At 42.1% G+C, this 23,002-nt stretch overlaps 1 protein-coding gene across 3 annotated transcripts in view; it reads right to left on the reverse strand.

Moving 5' to 3' along the window:
• Positions 1 to 23,002, reverse strand: part of LOC120921209 (cytochrome P450 3A24) — an 87,399-nt gene that overhangs the window by 9,859 nt on the left and 54,538 nt on the right. The window contains exons 1-8 of one of the 3 annotated variants that reach the window (XM_040333952.1): positions 17,522 to 17,734; positions 16,908 to 17,001; positions 10,569 to 10,621; positions 5,738 to 5,837; positions 3,531 to 3,644; positions 2,345 to 2,433; positions 1,028 to 1,176; positions 781 to 908 (exon numbers count right to left, since the gene is read on the reverse strand). In XM_040333952.1, coding sequence (XP_040189886.1) covers positions 781 to 908; positions 1,028 to 1,176; positions 2,345 to 2,433; positions 3,531 to 3,644; positions 5,738 to 5,837; positions 10,569 to 10,621; positions 16,908 to 17,001; positions 17,522 to 17,592 — 798 coding nt within the window. In that variant the 5' untranslated portion in view covers positions 17,593 to 17,734. Of the gene's footprint in view, positions 1 to 780; positions 909 to 1,027; positions 1,177 to 2,344; positions 2,434 to 3,530; positions 3,645 to 5,737; positions 5,838 to 6,284; positions 6,444 to 10,568; positions 10,622 to 16,907; positions 17,002 to 17,521; positions 17,735 to 23,002 lie in introns of those variants that run through there. The other 2 variants (XM_040333970.1, XM_040333944.1) reach the window with 2 other exon arrangements.

Consider the following 23,002-nt stretch of genomic DNA (forward strand, 5'->3'; position numbering starts at 1 on the left):
CCGAACGTCGGTGCGGCTCTATACTGCGCCTGCGCACCGACGTTCGGCTTCTTTCGGAAAATCGTGACGCGATGGATGCGACCGTCGGAAACCTCTCGGGAAGACTGTCAATCAAGAAGGAACGCCCAGTCCCGCAGCCCATACCCGGAAGCGACGGAGAAGATGCATCTTGTAAACGGGTAAGTACGGATCATATTTTAAAACAAATAGCCGATTCCCCTAGACAAAACGAGCATCCAGCTATGGGGAAAATGTGTTCTCCATGGGTGAACCTCCGCTTTAATTTGTTCACATCTTAAAAAGGCCCCCTTCTCCCCCAGCTAAATAACAGATTGCTGACGGTGCTACAGCCGACTACAGCACAGTCGTCCAGTTCTGGGAGGGCATCTATTGATATCTTTCCAGTACTATAACCCCCGCTGCGCCGTGCATCTGGAACACTCTGTGTCCTTTGGGCACAGTTGATCACAGTTTGGAGTAAAGGGCCAATAACAGCGGCCCTTTACCATGTGATCAGCTGTGTCCAACCACAGCTTATCACAATGTGAACACACTTGTTTGTTATCAGCATTCCAGATGTCCTCTTTCACACTGGCCGGTTACTCATCAGTGCCGCATATCAGTGCCGCCTCATCAGTGCCCAAAAGTGTCTCCTCACCAGTGCTGCCTATTAGTGCCCATCAGTGCAGTCTCATTAGCACACATCAATGAAGGAGAAAAATTACCTGACTGCAAAATTTTATAAAACAACCTAAGTAAAACTACTTCAAGTTTACTTACCAAATTAATACCCTTCTGCCTGTCTTTCTTGATACTTTTAATGGCATCTTGATAAAAGTTGAGAACACTTAAAGGAAGGAAGCAGAAATTCAGTTTGTCCAATAGAGGTATAAGGAATGGACATAGCACTGCAAGAAAAAAAACAGATATAATTAAATGTTCTGCAAAATGGACCAAATGCCTGCTAATATATAGGATTGCATTCTTAGATAATACATATTTGTAAGTAGGAGACTGGATAACTTACCTGTAATTAAGAACAATGGATTGAAAAAGGAGAATGCGAAAAGCTTCTTGGCATTGGTCACAAATGGATCGTCGGGATTGTTCTGTGAATCCACATTCACACTGAATGATGTACTTAGAACAATGTCCATGGCATAGCTTCCAAAGATGCTGAAACAAAAAACAAAGCATTAGTAATCAAAAAACAGCCCATATGATATCAACCAGTGTCACTCCTATCCTATAATCCTAAAATCCTTTGGGCCAGATTCACAGAAGAGATACGACAGCGTCTCCTGATACACCGTCGTATCTCTTGTCGTATCTATGCGGCTGATTCATAGAATCAGTTTCGCATAGATAGCCCTAAGATCCGACAGGTGTAATTGACTTACACCGTCGGATCTTAGGATGCAATACTTCGGCTGCCGCTGGGGGGAGTTTGCGTCGTATTCCAGCGTTGGGTATGCAAATGAGGATTTACGGCGATCCACGAAGGTTTTTCCCGTCGTTACGTCGGCGCAAGTCTTTTTTTCCCGTCACAAAGTTAGGTGTGCTTTAACATGGTGTAAAATTACCATGTTAAAGTATTCCCGTCGTTCCCGCGTCGCTTTTGAATTTTTTTTTTCCGGCGTAAGTACGTTACGCACGTCACGATTCACAAACACGTCAGGCCGCCGTAAGTTCGCGCAAAGCACGTCGGGAAAATTGCGAACGGAGCATATGCAGAACGTCCGGCGTGGGAGCGCGCTTCATTTAAATGGTGCCCGCCCCATTTGAATTGGGTGGGCTTGCGCCGGACGACTTTACGCTACACCGCCGCAAGTTTCCAGGTAAGTGCTTTGAGGATCAGGCACTTACACTGAAAACTTGCGGCGGTGTAACGTAAACGGATTACGTTACATGGCCGCAATTATTCGTGAATCTGGCCCTTTATTCCTACAATTATACTGGCTGTGTTAAAAAAAAATTTAAATACTACATTAGCCCCATGTGCATACACCTTTTTCCCATCCATCATTCTAGCCAATGATAACGCAACTCAAGCGAAGCTGCATAAAATAGATACTAACATCATCCAGTCTAGAACAAAATATTTTCTTGACAAGTTGCAGTTGAATGTAGACTGATGCTAACTTACTGTAAAAAACAACTGCAAATAAGTACCAAGTCATATTACAAATGGACCCCAATGAGTGTGGTTAATTTCATTTAATCAACATTAACTTTTCGTTTTCATCAATTTTCTGATATAATGTTTAACAAATTTTAACTATTCCTTTTTGTGAAAAGAATTCTGTTAGATTGGTTTCCAATAATTTATTTACCACATACTTACTCCTTCATGTTTAAAAATTCTTTGTTATCAACTTTCTTCTGGACATTCTTCACTAAAAGGGCTCCATAAGTTTCAATTATTGGGAACATCTGTGGGGAAGACAAGATGCGAATGAGGAGAGCCATAAATGCCCTGCAACGGTGTGCAATGCATGTGGTTGTGGTGCATTTGTGCTGCAATTATGGGGTTAATACAGTCAGCGCGGAGGCAGTCAAATGTCTCTGACGGGCAATCTGAACATGGATCGCTTTTTAGCGGAGTGGCGGTTTAGACGCAGGTCTAAACCTAGACTAACAGAGCCATTCTCAATATTATAGCTTTGTCACAGGTTGCCTGTGAGAACATAATTGTTGCACTGCTAAGAACATAATTGTTGCACTATATTTCTTATTGCACTGGTAAAGATGTGGTGGATTATATATACACACATTGGGCCAGATTCACAGAGATCGGCGTATCTCTGTGCGGGCGTAGCGCATCTCATATGCGCTACGCCGACGTAACATAGAGAGGCAAGTACGGTGTTCAGAAAGCACTTGCTCCCTAAGTTATGGCGGTGTAGCGTAAATGGGCCGGCGTAAGCCCGCCTAATTCAAAGTAGGCTGGTAGTGGGCGTGTTTTATTGAAATGAATTGTGACCCCATGTAAATGAAGCGCCGAACGAACGGCGCATGCGCGCGCATGCTCAGAATCACGTCGAATTTACGCCGTAGGATACGACGGCTCAATGGCAACGACGTGAACGTAACCTACTCCCAGCCCCATTCACGTACGACTTACGTAAACGACGTAAAATCCGACGCTTGTTCCGACGTCCATACCTTTGCATTACTTGCGCCTCATATAGCAGGGGTAACTTTACGCCGGATGTACGCCTTACGTAAACGGCGTAGCTTAATGCGACGGGCGCAAGTACGTTCGTGAATCGGCGTATCTAGGTCATTTGCATATTCGATGCGTAAATCTACAGAAGCACCCCTTGTGGCCAGTGTAAATATGCACCCAAGATACAAAGGCGTAGGAGACTTAAGTCGGTCGTATTTTGGCAAAATTCAGGCGTATCTGATTTCCAGAATACACGTATAGATACGACGGCGCACATTTGGACTTACGACGGCATATCTGGAGATACGTCATCGTAAGTCCTTTTTGAATCAGGCCGATTATGTATACAGGAAAGACTCACCTGTTTCAGTTTTCCACTGGTGAATGTAGGTGACAGCACAGTTCGTATTCGCTTCCATTGTTCATCCTTAGCAGTTGATACCGCAGAACTTAGAGGCCCGTTTAGTCCAAAATTCTAAATTGGGTAGAATGTACAGGTGAGAACTTGGTTAGAAATAAATTCAAATTCTTTGGAGAAAAAAAAAAAAAAGTAAATTCAGTCAGCAAATTTTCCCATTCAACATGTGTGTCTATACAGGAAGGACTCGCCATGCAACTGTCTTTAACTGGCTGCTACTTGCAGCTAAAGCCATCCTTTAGTTATTACCTATAGTGAATGGCAATTGCAGTTGTTATATGGAGATCAGTAGAAGAAGGGAAACACCATGCCTGGATCTGTAGCATTAGATAAACTGAATCATTTTCTTGTTGTTGTGCAGCTTCAGCAATTCAGAAAGTAACCATGCTAGCCAGTAATAAGGTCAGAGGTAGAAAATGCAAAAATAGTCAAAATTATTTCTTTTTGCATCTACCATGTATATACTCCAGTATAAGCCGACCCGAATATAAGCCGAGGCACCTAATTTTACCATAAAAAAATGGAAAAGCGTATTGACTCGAGTATAAGCCTAGGGTGTCCATCTGCATGCCTCACTGTGCCTCACTTTGCCTCACTGTGTCCATGTTCATGTCTCACTGTGCCCATGCCTCACTGTGCCCATGCCTCACTGTGCTCATGCCTCACTGTGCCCATGCCTCACTGTGCCCATGCCTCACTGTGTCCATGCCTCACTGTGCCCATGCCTCACTTTGCCCATGCCTCACTGTGTAAATGACTAGGCTGACGTTTAAAGTGGTTGTAAACCCACTCTTGCAACTTACACCTACAAGTGAGCCTAGATTAAGGCTTACCTGTAGGTGCAAGAAATATCTCCTTAACCTACAGAGTTAAGGAGATATTTTCACAGAAATGGGCACTGCTGTCTACGGACGCACTGAGCAGTGCCGTTTTTGTGAATGGCATTAACTATTTCAGCTTGTAAAAGCATGTCTATGTAAGTCTATGGGGGTTATTTACAAAACAAGTGCAAACTACAAGTGCAAAATGCACTTGAAATTGCACTGAAAGTACACTTGGAAGTGCAGTCACTGTAAAGCTGAGGGGTAGATCTAAAATGAGCAGAAGCTCTGCTGATTTTATAATCCAACCATGTGCAAGCTAAAATGCTATTTTTTATTGTCCTTGCATGTCCCCCTCGGATCTACAGTGACTGCAGTTCCAAGTGCACTTTCAGTGCAATTTCAAGTGCGCTTTGTAGTGCAAAATGGATTTACCTTTAGTAAATAACCCCCTATGTGTCCATACACACATAAGCGTTTACAGGCTTATTGAAGAGGGCATTTACAGGCTGAAAACAAAAAACACCAACAGGAGTGTTCAGTAGAAGAACGGAGGAGCAAAAAACAAACAAACAAATCGCGAATGCGCCTAAACGCTAGATGCATAAAGTCTGCGTTTACTGCTTTTGTAAGCAGTTTTTTTCCTGCCAGAAGTTTTGGCGTTGAGAGGGGCTAAGCATATGTGCTGTGTGCATGAGACCTAACAATGTAATTTAAAATGATTATTATACAGGATTTATCAAATTAATAAAAATAGATATGAGAATAAGTAAAACAGGCACATTGGCTGAAAGAAAACACTATGGAGAAACACTTAGGCCTCGTACACACGACCGAGGAACTCGTCGTAAATGAAACATCGTTTTCCTCGACGAGTTCCTTGTCAGGCTTGTCGAGAATCTTGACAAGCTTTCTGTGCGTACACACTGTCAAGACAAAATCTTGTCGTTCTCAAACGCGTTGACGTAAAACACGTACAACGGCACTATAAAGGGGAAGTTTGATTCCACTGGCGCCACCCTTCTGAGCATGTGCGGGTTTTCTAAGCATATACACAAACGTTTTTCTCGTCGAAAACCAGCCCGACAAGGAACATGATGAGGAAATTGAGACTCCTGACAAGGAAAAAGAGAACTTTTTTTCTCATCGAGTTCCACAACAGTTTTCTCGATGAAAAACATACACACAACCGTTTTCCTCGGCAAAAAGGCTCTGCCACCAAGTTTCTTGATGGATTCTGTCGAGGAAAACGGTTGTGTGTACGAGGCCTAAGAGGCTAAAAATATTTTACAAGCTGTAGTAAGATTCATATACAGTACAGCCACTTACCCTTCTGTTTGTGAAAACACTGTAACATTCCTTTACAAGAATGGCTTTTATGATTACTGGATCCATAATAGCTAGAACTGGTTGTCTACCATCAAAAAACCTGCAAAAAAAAAATAATTTGAATAAGTATTAAGATGATCTGTGAGCTCATGTCATATGATCTACAGAAACGGATCAATTCAAGACCCAGCGATTGCAGGTAATGTAGCCTGTCTTTGGCCTAATGTATGCTGCAGTCTGGCACAGGCATTTCTTAAGACAGTTTTCAGCATCAGATCCTGACAAGGAAGCCATTTTGTAGGGTGGGCTACTGTTAATAATGCAGAACGGCAATTATCTTGAATTGTTGATAATACTAAGACATATAACCCACTGGTTAAGCTCACAAAATGCAGTACTTACAGTAAATACTACACTTTCAACTCAAGGTAAGTGAGAAGATTGCAGTTATATCATACACTGCAAATGGTTTGCCCAAAATCCAGAACTAGAAAAAATATTTATAGTACTAATGGAAACAGAACCAAGAAATCATGAAGAACGGTACCACACAATCAGGCTCAAATAGTAGCTGAGACACAGCATGGATCTCCGACAACTGGACCATCGCACTCAGCCTCAGGAGCAGATAACTGAGACACTACATGGATCACCGGACAACCGGCCCAACGCACTCAGTCTGTGGTAGGTTCAGAAACGCAGTAACCTTCAGGAAAAAAATAGATACATACAATAGTTTATATACATAACGAAAGGTGTAACGGACATTAATTGCACAAGACTCAAAACACAATACATGGTCCTGTAGGTCATACTGGGAACATATCTGCAATATTATTGGCTAATATAATACTCTGTGACTTTTCAGGACACCATGCACATATAGGTATTGAATTAACCACTTCAGCCCTGGAAGATTTGGCTGCTCAATGACCAGAGCACCTTTTACAATTTGGCACTGCGCTGCTTTAACTGGTAATTGCACGGTCAATGCAATGCTGTACCCAAACTAAATTTGCATCCTTTTTTTTTCCCACAAATAGAGCTTTCTTTTGATTGTATTTGATTGCCTCTACGATTTAATTTTTTTGCGATATAAAAATGATATTTTTTAATTTTTGATATAAAAAAATCCAATAAACTAAATTTTAGTCATACATTTAGGCCAAAATCTATTCAGCCACATGTCTTTGGTAAAAAAAAATTCAATAAGCGTATATTTATTGGTTTGCGCAAATGTTATAGCGTCTACAAACTATGGTACATTTTTTCGAATTTACGCAGCTTTTAGTTTACGACTGCCCATCTAATTTCTTGAGGTGCTAAAATGGCATGGTGGTAAACCCCCCCCCCTCAAATGACCCTATTTTGAAAAGTAGACACCCCAAGGAAATTTCTGAGAGGCATGTTGAGCCTATTGAATATTATTTTTTTTTGTCACAGGTGACAAAAAATAAATAAAAAATTACACAAAGTTGTCACGAAATGATATATTGCTTACACATGCCATAGTTATATGTGGAATTACACCAGGAAGGACCCCGAAAACCAAGCACCGCCTTCAAGATTTCTAAGGGCGTAAAATTTTGATTTCACTCCTCACAACCTATCACAGTTTCAAAGGCCATAAAATGCCAAGATAGCACAAAACCCCCCCAAATGACCCCATTTTGGAAAGTAAACATCCCAAGCTATTTTCTGAGATGCACGTTGAGTCCATGTAATATTTTATATCTTGCCACAAGTTGCGGGAAAACTACAAACTTTTTTCTTTTTTTTTGTACAATGTTGGGACAGGAGAGCCTGAGAAAACCCTGTAAAAGCAGTCTAGAGGCTAACTAGTCATAAGGATTGCTTTCACATGAAAGCAGACCACTGGCTGAAAAGAATGATACCAAAATGATACCTAAACCTGCAGGCATCATTCTGGTATAACAACTCAAAGTCCAGCAACATACCAGTACGTTGCTGGTCCTTGTTGGGCATATATTGTAATGTTAATTTTTTCATGAAGCCTGTGGGCTGCATGAAAAAAAAAGAGATTAATCGGTGGATATGCTCAATATTAGAATACCACCCTTCAGCCACCCACTTCTAATGATGGGCATGCATGCACCATTTTTGTTTTAACTGTGGTGGTGAAATCAACTCCTACAGCACTGGAGTCGCTGATTTACACATCGTGAGAGCAAACGCTGTTGCTGTCAAGATGGATAAATCAGTGCTGCAGCTGAATGGCATACCTGCTGCGCAAATGATGGTTAACAATAAAACAAAGTATCATTACAGTATAACAGTAAGACATACCATACCTGCAAAGCAAATACAATAAAACATAGTAAAAATAAAACATTACAGTTCCAAATCACAGTAACAATAGAGAGAAAACAATAGATATAGAACAATAGAGAGAAAACAATAGAGCAGACAATAGAGAGCAAACATAAGAGAGGGAAAATAAAAGCACAACTATTTTGGGCTTTTTTTTTTCACTTTTATATAAACTGTAACGTTCCAGATTAGGGTCTCTCAAAATGTGATGGACATCTCATCTTTAGAGACCCTGTGTTTGTGTGCCCTAGAACTGTGCAATGCTGTAAACCTACGCTAATACTCCACTAGTGTGTGTATGTGTGAATGTTCGAAACATTCACCAATGCAAAGACCTGGTTGGTCAGGACAGGAGAGACAATAAAAGCGGGTGACAAGCCTAAATCCGCGCTTTCTACAGACACAACATCTTCTTTTTTTTGGGTTGGGGTACCAGGGAGGACATACGGAAAATGCCTCTCATGCAGCCGGCTGACTGTATTTGGATTGGGAATGGGGGACACAGCACCGTCTGGAAACAGAAGGGCTGTGATAATCTCTTCCTGGAATTTAAGGAAGGATCCAGTTTGTCCTGAAGCTTTGTATAGCATATAAGCATTCAGCAGAGCCAATTGGTATAAATATACAGACACTTTTTTATACCAGCGTCTGGCCTTACGGGCAAATAGGTACGGTGCCACCAACTGGTCGTTGAGGTCCACCCCTCCCATATTAAGGTTATATTCGTGGACAGAGAGGGGTTTCTCCACAACACCAGTCGCCATTTGAATTTGGACCGTCGTGTCTGCGTGAAGGGAGGACAGAACAAAAAAAATCGTATTATTCCTCCACTTCACAGTGAGCAAATTATTACACTTCAAGCAGGCTCTCTCTACCAGCCTAAGACGGCAATCTACAAGCCGCTGGAGTAAGCCCCGGCGATTAGGTTGCATGGTGCCACATGTGCCAATTCCATGGTAAAACAAGTGACTGAAAAGTGGCACGCTCGTGTAACAATTGTCCACATACAAGTGGTACCCCTTTCCGAATAAGGGTGACACCAAGTCCCACACAATCTTACCAGCACTCCCTATGTAGTCTGGGCAGTTTGCTGGCTCTACGCAACTATGTCTTCCTTTGTAAACCATAAAACTATATGTATAGCCTGTTACCCTGTCACAGAGCTTATACATCTTGACCCCATATCTGACACTTGCTGAGAAGATACTGTTTGAATGACAAGAGGCCAGAAAACTTAATCAGGGACTCATCAACACAGCCACAAGCTGCAAACTGCTGGTTGAAGTGGTTTACGAGGGGCCGAATTTTGTAGAGCCGATCATATTCAGGGTCACCCCCGAGGTCGACAGAGTTCATTGTCATTAAAATGCATGAACCACATGATCTGCTCGTATCGTGTCCTGGTCATGGAGGCAGAGAACACGGCCATATGATGAATTGGGTCAGTGGACCAATATGACGACCGCAACTCATTCTTTTTAGTAATGCCCATGAGGAGGGATAGGCCCAGGAAGGTCTTAAAGCGGCGGTTCACCCTAAAAATCATCTATATACCATTAGATCCAGCATACTGCTGACATCTACAGTATGCTGTTATTTTTTTTTTTTTCGCTGTACTTACCGTCTTATAGTTCTTTTCATCCGGCTCCGAGTTCTCACTCCGGCAGGGAGTAGGCGTTCCTATGAACAGGGGTAGATGATTGACGCGCAAGTAAGGTACGTCACGCATTCCGAAAATAGACGAACTAGGACTCGGCGCTATATGGCGCCTGTGCCTGCCATGTAGAGCTGACTGCGCAGGCGCCGTATAATGCCGAGTCCCAGATCGTCTATTTTCGGAACACGTGACGCGCCTTACCCGCACGTCAATCATCTACGCATCTTAATAGGAACGCCTACTCCCCGGGGCAGTGAGAACCCGGAAGCCGGGTGAAAAGAACTATAAGAAGGAATGTCGCGCGGAAAAAAAAAATACCAGCATACTGTAGATGTCAGCAGTATGCTGGATGTAACGGTATATAATTGTTTTAGGGTGAACCTCCGCTTTAAATTCGGAGACCATAATAGGACTCCAATCTCTGGCAAGGGTCAACTGGGGATTAACGGTGATGAATTGACCAGCATATAAATTGCTTTGGTCCACAATAGATTTATAGAGATCTTCCGTGGAAAACAGCAAATAAAAATCAAATTTAAAGCGTCACCTATGGAGGTTTTTAGGTAGCGTAGTTTGTCGCCATTCCACGAGTGCGTGTAATTATAAAGCGTGTTTGGTATCGATTTATTCTGCGTAACATCATCTTTCACATTATACAAAAAAATTAGGCTAACTTTATTGTTTCTTTTTTTTTTTTATTCATGAAAGTGTCTTTTTCCCAAAAAGTTGCATTTGAAAATCGCTGCACAAATACTGTGTGACTTAAAATATTGCAACAATCGCCATTTTATATTTTCTAGATTCTCTGATATATATATATAACACAATAAAGAGAGAACTTACCCCCATATTTTGCCATATTTTTTAAAACATTCCATGTCAAATTCAGCAAGACCCTGGTAAAGAGAAGTTCACAAATAGTGAGACAAGCAAAATACAGTATATGGTTTGAAGTACTGCAGTCATAAGTTAGAATATACAGTATATTTTTGTGAAAACAAGTTAATGTTGAACTTTAGTCAAATATAAAAGACACAAAATGCTGTTCTGAAATTAATGATACCTTAATTTTTTTTTTTATGTGTAAGTCCTTGAATTTGACCTGGTTTTAGCCTATTGCAGCCCCTGTACAGTAGGGATGGAGTGTGAGAGGAAGAAGCAGCACATAGAAACAAGAAGTATGCTAATAGGAAGAGAAAAGCAGAGAGGTGAGCTCATTGCTGTGCTACTTCTCCTTTCACTGTCCAGTAACAGATGGGAAAGGGCCCAGGATAACCTGGGTTCAGAAAGCAGCGGGTCGAATGATGCTGGACGTCAGACTGAGGACATTTAAGTCCCAGGTCACACTAATGTGACCTGGGACTTAAATTTGATTTGCAGCGATTCCTGTGTGTTTCCCACATAGCATGACAAACACAAAAAGCAATGCGATTGGCTGAATCGGATTGCATGGGTATGAACACCCATGCGATTCGATTCCAGTGTGGCAAAAAAAGGTGCATTCACCATTTTCGTGCAGGTGCGGTGCAATTTGAGCCATACAAAATGAATGGGCTCAAATCTCACTACAAAGAATCGCATGTGATTTCCTGTCCGAATTACATGAGGTTCCCCGCACTGCATCAGTGTGAACAGGAACTAAGGCAGGGGTATGCATTTGTCCACATCTGATGCTGAACCCATCATTTTAATGAACTGGAATTCATTAAATGAAAGAGGTGAGCAAGGGATATTAATGTCAGGTTTACACATGTGAACCGGTGCGTTCCTGTACAGGTGCGAATCAGGTCCGAATTTGTGTCTGAATTTGCACCTGAACCCTTTTGGAATGCGGACCCCGACGGCCTCGGAAATGTGTGAATCGGCGCCATTGAGAGACGGACACAGATGGCAAAGAAAAAAGCGACTGGGCTTTTACCCTCCCATTCTCCATCCAAGAAAATATATTACATTGCCTTTAGTTTCACTTTAAAGGGTTTGTAAACCCTCATGGTTTTTCTGCACAAGGTGAAAAACCTACTGTAGTGCTGCAGCCCCCCACTCGAGCCCCCGTTTTACTTGTGTCCTAATTGGATAGATTGATAGCAGCGCATCCATTGGCTCCCGCTGCTGTCAATCAAATCCAATGACGCGGGTGATGGGGGCGGGGCTGAATCCTGCATTCTGTGTGAATGGACACAGAAGCAGGACTCAGGAGCATGCCCGCACGGGTGTCCACCTTAGGAGAGCCTTCTCCATCATGGGTACTCAATGCCAGGAGGAGCCAAGAGCTCCGCCGGGGGACCCCAGAAGAGGTGGATCGGGGCCACTCTGTGCAAAAAGTACTACACAGTGGAGGTAAGTATAACATGTTTGTTATTTAAAAAAAAAAAAAAAAAAACAATGGTTTACAATCCCTTTAAGGTTATTTTGTGTTTCCAGTGTCAATGAGAATTATACTAAGAACAGATCTTTTTAAAATACGGACACTGCTTTTTTCTAGAATCATTTTGTAAGTATTTAGACAGAAATTGGCAGAAATATTTTAATCCTTTACTTCCTGAACATCTGACATTTGTTTATGGGATTGTATTCCACAAAGGAAATGCCAAAACTTCCAATTCTGCATACTTGTAACACAGACATACTAAAGGCTTCTACAAAGTTTGCATGTGTATTAAATAATTTTTAGACTTACAGTTGGTAGAAGGCGACAGTCGCATTTTATAGCCCCCTAACTTCTCCCCCTTAAGCTGCAAAGGCAGCAGATGCGGTTGCACATATGCCGTGGCTGTGATGCTTTGCAACAGTGATATGGGAAGGCACAGCAACATGTGGATGAGTGGGGGGACATGAGAATGGGTAAATTTACTCAGTACATCTTGCTCATTTCCATGGGGGTGGTATCAGGAGCCCATAAGTACTGGTGCTGTGTGCTCCTTACTCATTCACATTGGGTAGGTGCAGTATTAGGGCTCCTAAGGGTCCCATAAGTAGGGGTTCTATGTACCCTTTACTTATTCACATGGTGGGATAGTATTGGGGTCTCATGAGGAGGGGTATAATGTACCATTTTCCCACCCCTAGGGGAGGCACAGTATTGGGGGGCCCATGAGTAGGGGTACTATGAACCCCTACTCATTCACACTGGGGGGACAATATTTGTGGTCCATGAAAAGGGGTACAGTGTACCCCTACCTTCTTAATACTGGGGGGGGGGGGCAGTATTAGGGTCCCATGAATAGGGGTACTATGAACCCTTTACTCATTCACATGGAGGGGCAGTATTGGAGAAAAAAAATAATACAATTTTTTTTCTTCAAATCAAATAAATCTTTCACTTTTGCTTTTTTTTACAAAAATATATATATATATATACCAACTAAGTCGTTTCAGGTGTGGCCAAAACAGTAATTACATTTTTTTCGATCAGCCAGAGAGCTGTTCAAAAACAGCAGAACAGATTCCCCCATCCACACATGCAAGGTGGATGGAGGAATCCTTCCCATTGTCCCGTTGTATTCTGACAGCGGGGACTCCTCCTCTGTAAGAATACAGTAATCAGCACTGCAACTGCTGATCGAATGAACATTTTCCAACATCCCATTTGACAAAAGCAAATCGTTAAGATCAACTTTTCAATCCATTTTTAGCCAGCCTAAAGCCCGATACACACTATTAGATTTTCTGCAGATTTGCCAAAACCATGTAGTGCAAGGGCCTACTTGATTGTATACAAATCGAAACTCTTAAGCCTCGTACACACGATCGGATATCTGATGGAATCTAATCCGATGGATTTTTCCGTCAGATACCTGACGAAGCTGACTTTCATCAGTCTTGCCTACACACCATCAGTCAAAAATCCTATCGTGTCCAAACGCGGTGACATACAACACTACGACGAGCCGAAAAAAAATGAAGTTCAATGCTTCCGAGTATGTGTTGACTTGATTCTGAGCATGCCTGGATTTTTGACCGATGGAGTTCCATACAGACGATCGGATTTTTCTATCGTTTTTTTATCCATAGGAAAATTTTAAAACATGTTCTATTTTTTTTTCACCGATGGAAATCAAACCGATGGGGCCCACACACGATCGGTCCATCGGTCTGTTTTCATCGGACAAACCGATCATGTGTACAGGGCATTAAGGTTTGACCTCATATTATATGGTTTTGGTAAATCTGAAGAAAATCTAATAGTATGTATGGGGTCTATGATTAAAAAATAAACAGGTTCCTCCATCCACCTTGAATAGCGTAGATGGAGTAATCTGTACTGCTGGCTATTGTATTCAGACAGCCACAGCACCTGAGGCTGTCTGAATACCTAAACAGTGACTCCTTCTGGATTCAGTCACTGTTCTGTTTGTGATTTTCCACCTAGCTCAGTAATTTTTTTTTTTTATTGACTCTTTATTGTGGTATGGAATTTTTTTATTGGAATCCTCCAAACTTCAAGCTAGGGTTGTCCCGATACCGATACTAGTACTAGTATCGGTATCGGGACCGATACCGAGCATTTGTGCGAGTACTTGTACTCGCACAAATGCTCCCGATGCCTGAGCCGATACCCCGGAAGTCGGCAGACGGAGAGGGGGCGGGGCCAGTGGGGTAGCGTGGGAAGCGCCGTCACACCGGGTGCAACATTCAGGGGGACGCCAGTCAGTGTGTGTCACTGCCGGATCCGTCCCCCTGTTTACTTCCTGTGTCCCTGGCTGGTGCCCTGTCAATGGTCATGTACGGCGGCGGGGCGGGACTATTACAACATTGCTGGCCTATCCGTGATCACGGCGGGGCTGGCCAATCCGTGATCATAGCGGGGCGAGGCTGACCTATCCATGATCACGGCGGGGCTGGTCCCGCCTCTGCCAAGCCTCTAGACCGACGTGCTAAGTGCTCTCTTCATCTACATTTTTGGCACAGCACTTGAGACTAAGTTAGCCAGAGAGAGAGAGATTAGAGAGTTTAGAAAAGTCAGTATTGGTCAGTATAGTCAGTATATAGTATAGTGTAGTGGACAGAGCAGTGCCATCCATCCGTCAGTGCTCCCTATCAGTGCCATCCATCCGTCAGTGGTCCCCGTCAGTGCCATCCATCCGTCAGTGCCCCCTGTCAGTGCCATCCACCCGTCAGTGGTCCCTGTCAGTGCCATCCATCCGTCAGTGATCCCTGTCAGTGCCACCCATCCGTCAGTGGTCCCTGTCAGTGCCATCCATCAGTGATCCCTGTCAGTGCCATCCATCCGTCAGTGGTCCCTGTCAGTGCCATCCATCCGTCAGTGGTCCCTGTCAGTGCCATCCATCCGTCAGTGGTCACTGTCAGTGCCATCCATCCGTCAGTGGTCACTGTCAGTGCCATCCATCAGTGATCCCTGTCAGTGCCATCCATCCGTCAGTGGTCCCTGTCAGTGCCATCTATCCGTCAGTGGTCCCTGTCAGTGCCATCCATCCGTCAGTGGTCACTGTCAGTGCCATCCATCCGTCAGTGCCCATTATTCAAATTGTCACATGACATTAAAAAAAAGTATCGGTATTCGGTATCGGCGAGTACTTGAAAAAAAGTATCGGTACTTGTACTCGGTCTTAAAAAAGTGGTATCGGGACAACCCTACTTCAAGCCATGTATAGCTAGTATAAAGGAGATTAAACAATCAACTGGTAATGTGTGTGGAGGGCTTAAAAGAATGTATCATGTTTTCCATAAAGTATCACTTTTTCACCATGTAAAACCCCCGCAAGATACCATATTTGTTGTCTGTGATTAATCATACTTATACTTAGGCAGCCATACACGGTGCAAATTTCTTTCCTACAACCATGGGTTGCAGGAAGGACATTTGCATGATTCCCCAATCAACACAGACAGTCCTGATAGGGGAATCTCTCCTACCGAGCCACTGTCTGTTTCCACCAGGGAGACAAGAAGTGATAATCACAAGAGAATCTGGCAGGCAGGTTGTACCCAAGCTGATTAATCGATTAATTTGGTACATTCAGCCTGCCCATTAATGGTTAGAATCTCGGCTGGGTCTTGCTGAACCGGCCAAGATTCGAACCCTGTATGGCTGGCCTTAGAGAAGAAGTGGTCAACTCTAGCTGTCAAAAAAAAAAAGCAGCCCGAATCAGGGTTTATAAACATCACTGCTCCAGACCTTGATTATGCATAGATACAAAGTAACATATTTTTACATTTGTATCATTCCGTTCATTCATCTGCAGATCAAAGAGCAAAAAGATGAATTTAGATTAATTACAGATTAGAATTATTACAGATAATGTCAGTTAGATAAACCCCTTTTTACACTGGGGCCGCCCGTGTGCTAGCGGTAAAGCGCCGCTCGTTTTAGCTGCGATTTACTGCTGTTTAACCCCTGCTAGCTGCTAAAGAAGCCAGTGTTGCAGTGCTTTAGAAGCGCTTTTCAGGCACTTTGGAAGCGCTGCCCATTCATTGCAATAGGCAGGGGCGTTTTGGGAGCGTTGTATATAGCGCTCCAAAACTACCCCAAAAATGCTGCTTGCAGGACTTTTTCTAAAGTCCCACAAGCGCACCGCCCCAGTGTGAAAGCACTCTGGATTTTACATTCAGGCAGCATGGGAGGCAGTTTTCAAGCGCTTTACAGGCACTATTTCTAGCGCTAAAATTCCTGAAAACTACCTCAGTGTGAAAGAGGTCTTAAGCAACCTGACCAGTAAAAAAAAATTATTAATTATTTAATAAAATGTTCCTCTGTTTAACCCCTTATTAACCCTTAGTTTACTTTAATCAGCCCTTCCAAATGTCCAAATTGGAAATCATTAGTAAGCGCTAGTGGCGATCTCATACAAAACGATTTTCCCTCTATCCCCATAGTGTCTTTTGTTGTATGCTGTGTGATGGTGCTTTTTTTTTTACAGTATCTCCAATAAAGACGGATTATTTTTCTGGATGCAGCTGTCCAGATTCTTCTGATTTCCCACTATACACAGCTAGACAAGCTGAGCTAATGCCTCCTAACATGTGGAGAATGGTGATAGCAGACCCATCTGGAGCGGTGGCATATATTTTAGAAAACAAATGTGTTCTATGCTTTTGCAATGACTGGAGTTTATCCAGTGCAGAAAAACACTATCAATGCATATTTTGCGAGCCCTTTGATTCTAATTCTAAATCTGGTTAACATAAAACTTTGCCATAAACAAATTAAGATTGTATACTTACATTTTTGTTTTCAAGAAAAGTCCCAATAAATGGCAGGGGTTTAGGACCTGGTATTCCATACTTTTTGAAAATTCTGTAAGGCGAAATCCCATAGCTGAAAAAAAAAACAACAGATGACAGATGTGAGTAAACATGAAAAGTCAGATGTCAATGGGGAAATAAATAAATAGAGAAACAAAACAGTACCCTTTTCCTGCAGATATAATCCATACATATCCACTGCTTATGGGCCCTGTAATTTATATTTCATGTGATTGTTTCTTATTGTGTTTTTTTCTGCCTCCTTGTCAACTGTGAGCACCGGAACCTCTCATTTTCCCTCTCTGTTTGTTTATAATGATTATAATATATTATAATGTTTATAATATATTATAATGTATATAATATAATATAATGAATCATTAGTAAGCGCTAGTGGCGATCTCATACAATTCATTGCCATATTGTGGTGATACATTTATGGCCTGTATCACCACAATATGGCAATGTGGATACAGATAGTTATGAGTGTGCCAACATCCTAAATATATTGCAAAATGTATTCAAATATGCACATGTGTGCAGAGAGAGTAAGTAAAAGTAATTGGTTCGTTAGGAAACAATGATATACGTACTAAGTGAGAAGTGCCAGTAAAAGGATTAGCAGAATCCATGTTTCCTTGGAGAACTCTGGGATGAAATACATGTTTATATCTTCCTTAGTTGTTGGACCTTCCCTTGTATATACTAGCTCTTTCCCTTCTTCTTCTTCTTCTTCTTCTTCTTCTTCTTCTTCTTCTTCTTCCTCCTCTTCTTCTTCTTCCTCTCCTCCTTCTTCTGCAGTTCTGACTGTCTGCACTATGGCAGCTGCTGATATACTGTTTCCTATGGAGTGGTGACGTCATCATATAGGTGGAGATCAGTGATAAGGATAGAGGCCCAGCGTATGGGTGCGTGCAGAGAAAGCACATACCAATGTTATACTGAGAGCACTAAGCTTGGAGGAGGGAGTACAGATAAAAAGGAGGAAATATTACAGAGTATCAAATGTTCTGTTTAGGCTCCATGCACACTGGGCTTTAAAAAAACGTCTGTTCTCTTGAGAATAAAAAACGCTCATATAGAGCGCATTTTTTTGTACAAAGTTTAGACGACTTTAGGAGTATCAAATGTTCAGCTTAGTGTGTCTGTGGTACACATACCGTTAGGGTTGCCAACGGGCCGGGATTCACCCGGACAGTTCGGGTTTTGAATCGTGTGTCCGGGTTTCAGTCCACTTAAAACCCAGACACAATATTCAGGGAGGAATGTGGCTCAGAACTGGGCCTGATAGGAGGGTGAGGAGGCACTATGCACGCTACATTACTATTCTCTTTGGAGCTCCCAAAGGTTTCCCAGGTCTGTTAAAATCCTTGAGGGTATGCTAAAAAAAAAACAATTGTTGTTGTGCGCCGCTAAAGTGTCTGGGTTTGGCTTGAAGAAAAAATGGCAACCCTACATACCATGTTGTAGTTCTATAACAGGAAGCACCAGAGCATGTAAGGTTCATGGCAGGTTCACCAGGAATTATTTTTATGAAAGATTGCAGAATTAAATATATTAAAATATATTTTAAAATTACATTAGCATGATAATGGCAGACAAGAAAACCTCTACATCTCATTCAGTAAATGTATTTACACCACAACATATGCCATAGCTAATTGCTTCTGCTGGGTGCTCTTACTAGCATCTCTGTTATTAACAAGAGTGACTTCCACACCATGGATAGTCTTTTCCTTCTCATACTATAGTACCCCATTGCAGATACTGCAGCCTGAGGTCTCCATCTGATGTAAGATGGGCACAGTGGCGACAGTGGGCACAGTGGCGACAGTGGGGACAGTGGGCACAGTGGCGACAGTGGGCACAGTGGCGACAGTGGGCACAGTGGCGACAGTGGGGCTGCAATTTTTTTTTCCGTTTGCGCCCCCCCAAAAAATTTTGAGCACCAGCCGCCACTGCCCTAAAGTATTGTTATTAAAAATCACAGGATTTGTAGCCCTCCTCCCTGTCATACCTTACAGATACACAGGGTGGGAGGCACAGCCGTTCTGGACTGAGGGGGTGGAGCTGCACAACTTTTATTGTTAACAAGCTGGTAATTAATTGGTTGTTAGGACTACCCTGCATCCTGGCAACCAATCACCTGCTTCTCAATTTGAAAAGCGGTCCAGCCTTTGCTGTCTGTCCAGAACTGTGTTGGCTCTGCTGTGAGGATGATGGTGGTGACAGATGGGGGGGAAGAATCTGCTTCTATGTGGTGACACCAAATGAGACAGTGACTTGGTCCGCCTGCAGACCACGTTCAGCCATTTAGTGATTCCTGTTCTAAAGTAAAATTCTACAGAATATTATTATGTCGCATAAATAATTAACCCCATTAGAATAATGTAAAGGATAGTGGTGTTCATAATGTGCATAAAACATGTTTAGGGTTTGCTCTTCTAGTCCCATAGATAGCAATGTGAGGACAGTCTCAGCGATCAGGACTCTGCTGCATATTTCAAGGGTTTTAAATGTTCTTCAGTACGTGGATGCATGATTAACCTTTAATACTTTCCAGATATGGATGTGAGTAATGGCACGTTATATGTATAGTTCAATGCAAACATTAATCTTATCTGAGTTCTAAGGTAATATATAACCTGAACACTTTCTGTTATTGTAGGTGTCACTATGACTTGGCAATTTTTGTATTTATCCCTGGAGTCAGCTTATGGTTAACAGAAGTTAAATTAGATACATGTTCAGGTAGGTGTCTCTCTGATAAAATCATCCTGTAACACCCAGATAGTATAAAGCCTTATTACTAAGCAATGTATGTATTTATGAGCAATTAAAGTTCTTTAAAAATAATATGAAATATATTACATTTACGGAAGTCAATGTCATCAGACAGGAAGTGGTTGAAAAATGCTGCAGGTGGTCGGTGGCTTTGTGATGCAACAAAAAAAAAGCAATACGAAAACAGTGCTTTAGGTACCTATAAGTCCTTAAAGGGTCACTAAAGAAAAACATTTGTTTTGCTGAAATGACTGTTTACAGGCTATAGAGACATAATAGTTAACTGATTCCTTTTAAAAACTATTAAAATAGATAAAAATCAATCATATAATGTGCCTGTAGTTTTTTAGTTTTGTTTTTGCATTTAGTTTCGTTTTAGCATGTTATGCTGTATCTGTGCTGGACAGTGTCATAGAGCAGTGTTGGTTTGAAAACAAAACTAAAATCTCCCAGTACTGTGGTGATCAGGAAACAGACGACCAGGAAGTGTCCAAAACAGAGGAGAATTACAGCAACATCAGAGCAAAAACTAACAATGAGGACATGAAACCAGGACTGCAGTAAGGTAAGAGAAGCTCTTTAGCTAAAAAATGTTTTTCCTTTACTGACCCTTTAAGTTTGGGTTCTGTGATTGGAGGAGGGGCAGATGGACATCACAATCTCCCGTATTTCAATCACAGAAAGGCTTAAATTCAGTGAAAATATTACAGGTTGCACAGCTGTCTAAAACAAGTGTGCACCCAAAACTTACTTAACACAAATTAACAGAAGATGACCCGCATGCTCGAGGATCTCCAATCCCAGAAGACGCCAGTTGTGGGGAAACGCGTCGAACAGAGTTAGCATGTGACGTCATGATGTGGTGGCACGTTGGCTGGTTTCAGTGGCCACATTGATTTGTTTTATTCAACATTAATGTAAGTGCAATATTTTCTTTCAATAAAACTTTGTTGAATCATACTTCTCTATGAGCTAGCTCTCTTCGTATTCACGCCCTATACATGTGAGTGTTGGTTACCGACAGTCGGAGTGGAAGATGTAACAGGATCTTCCCACATGTGAAGTGTGCTATCTCCATCCATTTTAATTACCCTACGGTTCTGACCGTGAGAGTGTCGACCTTGCCTTTGATATACAATAAGTGCAATAGATTCTCTGTAACTCGAGATTATTTTGATCTGGTAAGAGGCCCTTTTTTACTTATGGAGCTCCTTTAGCACTTTAATTCACAGTTAGGAGCACAGAGCACTTTATTTTATTTACACATGAACTCCTATGAGCTATTAGTTTATATGAAATTCACCAGTATTTTCAATGGTTGCACCTATTGTGTATTAACTGCACATTTATTTGTATTAAGTCACTTTTATTTAACTAGCCCTTTCATTATATTTAATCCTTGAGGGGAGGATAAATGTCCTTTTCACCAACCCAGAGTCTATTTTATTATAACATAATGCCTTCTTTCTCCATCTTAGCCATGGATCACTTGGCCAATGCCTTGAAAGCAAGCACCTCCATATAAAGCTATACGATTAAAGACACTTCACACAAATTAAGCTTTTCTGAAGATGACCCTCTCTTATATATGTGTCAAACCTCCATATTGGATTTCCCTCTATATTGAAAGAATTAAAACAGTTTGGACACTGCCAGCATTTCTGCAGAGGTTAAAGGGGTGGGTGGGGGGTCAGTCTGTCAGTGCCGCACACTGCATGGCTGTCATGCCAGAAGGAGACCTCTTCTAAAGATGATGCACAAGAAAGCTGGCAAACAGACTAAGGACATGGATTACTGGAACCATGTGCTGTGGTTTGATGATACCAAGATAAACTTATTTAGTTCAGATGGTGTCAAGCGTGTGTGGCAGCAACCAGGGGAGGAGTACAAAGACAAGTGTGTCTTGCCTACAGTCAAGCATGGCGGTGGGAGTGTCATGGTCTGGGGCTGCATGAGTGCTTCCGGAACTGGGGAGCTACAGTTCATTGAGGGAACCATGAATGCCAACATGTACTGTGACATACTGAAGCCAAGCATGATCCCCTCCCTTCAGAGACTAAGCCGCAGGGCAGTATTCCAACATGATAACACTCCCAACCGCATCTCCAAGACGACCACTGCCTTGCTAAAGAAGCTGAGGGTAAAGATGATGGACTGGCCAAGCAAGTCTCCAGACCTAATCCCTATTGAGCATCTGTGGGTCATCCACAAATGGAAGGTGGAGGAATGCAAGGTCTCTAACATCCACCAGCTCTGTGATGTCATCATGGAGGAGTGGAAGAGGACTCCAGTGGCAACCTGTGAAGCTCCTGTGAATCCATGCCCAAGAGGGTTAAGGCAATGCAGGAAAATAATAGTGGCCTCACAAAATATTGACACTTTGGGCCCAATTTGGACATTTTCACTTAGGGGTGTACTCACTTTTGTTGCCAGTGGCTTAGACATCAAAGGCTGTGTGTTGAGTTATTTTGAGGGGACAGCAATTTTACACTGTTATACAAGCTGTACACTCACTACTTTACATTGTAGCAAAGTGTCATTTCTTCAGTGTTGTCACATGAAAAGATATAATAAAATATTTACAAAAATGTGAGGGGTGTACTCACTTTTGTGAGATACTGAATTTACAGTGACTACATCCTCCATATGTGTATGTCCCTTTAAGTTTGCACAGATCTTGTCACCTCTCCCCTTTAAACTCACTTTGGATAAGGCAATCAAATCAAGACTACTCCGAAACAGGTCAGTGTGTTGATGCCATTTTCAATGTAACCCCCTGTCTATATACTTTGAATATTGTGTTATGTGCAAACATTATGTGGTAATATGTACCTTACCCATTTTTATCATGTAATTTAATTTTTGATAACTTCATGTTTTTTCTACTCTGTATAAACAATTTTTGATATAATTGAACTTTGAATTTTATGTAAATATTTGTTACTTTCTTGTGCCTTTAAAGTCCCGTTATCATACCTTAATTATTACGGGATGAAAAATGCACATTGCACCAGGCCCCACTGGCCTAATGGAACGCTAGCCTCCTAAATCAGAGATCAAGTGATCTCTGGAACTTGGAAGTGCAGTCGCTGTAAATCTGAGGGGTAGATCTGAAATGAGGGGAAGCTCTGCTGGTTTTATTATCCAATCATGTGCAAGCTAAAATGCTGATTTTTATTTTCCTTGCATGTCTCCCTCGGATCTACAGCGACTGCACTTTCAAGTGCACTTTCAGTGCAATTTCAAGTGCATTTTGCACTTGTAGTTTGCAGTTGTAGTGCAAGGTGGAT

The sequence above is a fragment of the Rana temporaria genome, chromosome 1 (assembly GCF_905171775.1).
Source record: "Rana temporaria chromosome 1, aRanTem1.1, whole genome shotgun sequence".
Taxonomy (NCBI): domain Eukaryota; kingdom Metazoa; phylum Chordata; class Amphibia; order Anura; family Ranidae; genus Rana; species Rana temporaria.